The 2,255-nt window shown below is 42.4% G+C and overlaps 1 protein-coding gene across 1 annotated transcript in view; it reads left to right on the top strand.

Moving 5' to 3' along the window:
* Positions 1 to 1,226: 1,226 nt before the first annotated feature.
* Positions 1,227 to 2,255, top strand: part of LOC117950737 (ELAV-like protein 1) — a 2,124-nt gene continuing 1,095 nt past the window's right edge. Inside the window, exons 1-2 of the mRNA XM_034882076.1 lie at positions 1,227 to 1,472; positions 1,819 to 1,972. Of these exons, the coding sequence (XP_034737967.1) occupies positions 1,284 to 1,472; positions 1,819 to 1,972 (343 nt within the window). The 5' untranslated portion in view covers positions 1,227 to 1,283. The remainder of the gene's footprint in view (positions 1,473 to 1,818; positions 1,973 to 2,255) is intronic.

Here is a 2,255-nt window from a genome sequence, read left to right as displayed (position 1 = left end):
TAGCCTTGTTTCCTCTCCTTAGCCGTGGTTTCCTAGCCTTGTTTCCTCTCCTTAGCCGTGGTTTCCTAGGCTTGTTTCATCTCCTTAACCGTGGTTTCCTAGGCTTGTTTCCTCTCCTTAGCCGTGGTTTCCTGGCCTTGTTTCCTCTCCTTAGCAGTGGTTTCCTAGCCTTGTTTCCTCTCCTTAGCAGTGGTTTCCTAGCAGCTATTGGACCATAAAGGGGGACTCTTGGTCTTCCTTACCTGGGGGGTCCTCATGTGAGCCAGTTTCGTTGTAGCCCTTGATGGTTTTTGTGACTGCACTTGGGGACACATTCAGAGTTTTCCCAGTTTTCCAGACCGACTGCCCTTAATTTCTTAAAGTAATGATGACCTCGTTTCTCTTCTCTTAGATGATTGGTTCTTTCCATAATATGGATTCTACCAGTCGTCCAATAGGCTTTGAAGTACTTTGAAGAAACTAGAACATAAGACATGTTTTCAGTTATTTCTACTTTGTTGTTAAGTCCATAATTCCTCGTGTGTTTATCATAGTTTTGATGCCTTCAGTGATAATCTACATTAGAAATAGTCCAGAAGATAAAGGAAACTCATCGGAGGAGAAGGGGGGTCAATACTTTTGGTCTGTACTATAAAACGGTCTTCTGTTATTAGATGACATATTATATAACCTTATAGTACATTTAACAAATGAAAAGTAACTAATAATAATAATCAGCTGTTCCTCAGTAGATGAAGATATATTTTATAAAATATTAAAGTCAAACCCTTCCCCGTATTGCCCGGCCCCAGAAGAAGTTGTTTTTGTTTTTAATCTAATGATGTCCAGATGTTTCAACTGATGTTTTATTTATTTTCCAGGTTTTCAAAATGTCTGTAAATCTTTAATAACAATGTTTGAACTTCTCGTTCTGAACAAATCGAGAAAACTGCCGACTACACTTCCTGTTCTGAATGTTTCCTCAGAGTGAGCGCTCCCGTTTGTAGTCCTTAGTTCCTCAGAGTGAGAACTTCTGTTTGTAGTCCTTAGTTTCTTAGAGGGTATTTGAGTTTTTGTAACCCTGTCCTACTGTAGATTCTGCGTTGGCTTCACTGACCCTGAACTTGGTTGTTATTTTCCCGTCTGTGAAAACGACAGGAAGTCTCACTCTGACTAAGCAAACGACAGGAAGTCTCAATCTGACTCAGCGTTGTCTCCAGCGGTTGTGTTTCAATGACTAAGCCAACGACAGGAGGTGTCACTCTGCCTCAGCGGTCGGGATTCTTCTGGATTTGTTCAGAACGATGTGTGCAGAGTTTTGTTTCTGTGTGGCGGCTGTAACACACAGTTTTCTCCTTTATTTTGTTGTTTTCCTTTGTGTTTCTCTAGGCCACAGTTTAGGTTACGGCTTTGTTAACTTTGTTAACGCTAGTGATGCAGAGAGGGCAATCAGTACGCTCAATGGCCTGAGGCTACAGTCTAAAACTATCAAGGTAACGTGTGTTATGTTCCCGTTCCTCTTCTCCAGAAGGTATTTCTGCTCTTCATCTTTCCTTCAGAGAGACAGTCCCAGCTTTTCTTTTCATACATTTATGCTTTTATTTTAACAAAGTGCCAAATGATCCTGTTTTGATGCTTTTATTTTGTCTTTTTGTTCATATTTTATTTGGGAGAAATCTGGATAATGTATTTGGTTTTTGTTTTATTGAATATTTAAGAGATATTTAAATGATTTTCTTTAAACACTGGCTGTAACTCTTATTTTGCTGAGTGCTTGTTCTTCGTGTCTGAGTGCGTGTGCAGCCGAGCTACTGATCCACTTCCTGTTTCCTGTCGCAGGTTTCCTTTGCGCGGCCGAGTTCGGACACGATTAAAGATGCTAACCTGTACATCAGTGGGCTGCCGCGGACGCTGAGTCAGCCCGACCTGGAGGACATGTTCACGCGCTTCGGCCACATCATCAACTCCAGAGTCCTAGTGGACCAGGCCTCAGGTACTGGCCAATCACAGCCCAGATACACCCGATACCACCAATCACAGCCCAGATACACCCGATACCAGGCCTCAGGAAACTGACCAATCACAGCCCAGATACACCCGATACCAGGCCTCAGGTAACTGACCAATCACAGCCCAGATACACCCGATACCAGGCCTCAGGAAACTGACCAATCACAGCCCAGATACCCTAGCAGGTGTCTCTCCAACCTATAAAAGAAAGTAAGAAGATGAAGTTTTAGGTAGAAACTGGAATCTTTACATATTAATATCCATGT

The sequence above is a fragment of the Etheostoma cragini genome, chromosome 9, assembly GCF_013103735.1.
Source record: "Etheostoma cragini isolate CJK2018 chromosome 9, CSU_Ecrag_1.0, whole genome shotgun sequence".
NCBI classification, from domain to species: domain Eukaryota; kingdom Metazoa; phylum Chordata; class Actinopteri; order Perciformes; family Percidae; genus Etheostoma; species Etheostoma cragini.
This window is presented reverse-complemented; position numbering and strand designations above follow the sequence as displayed.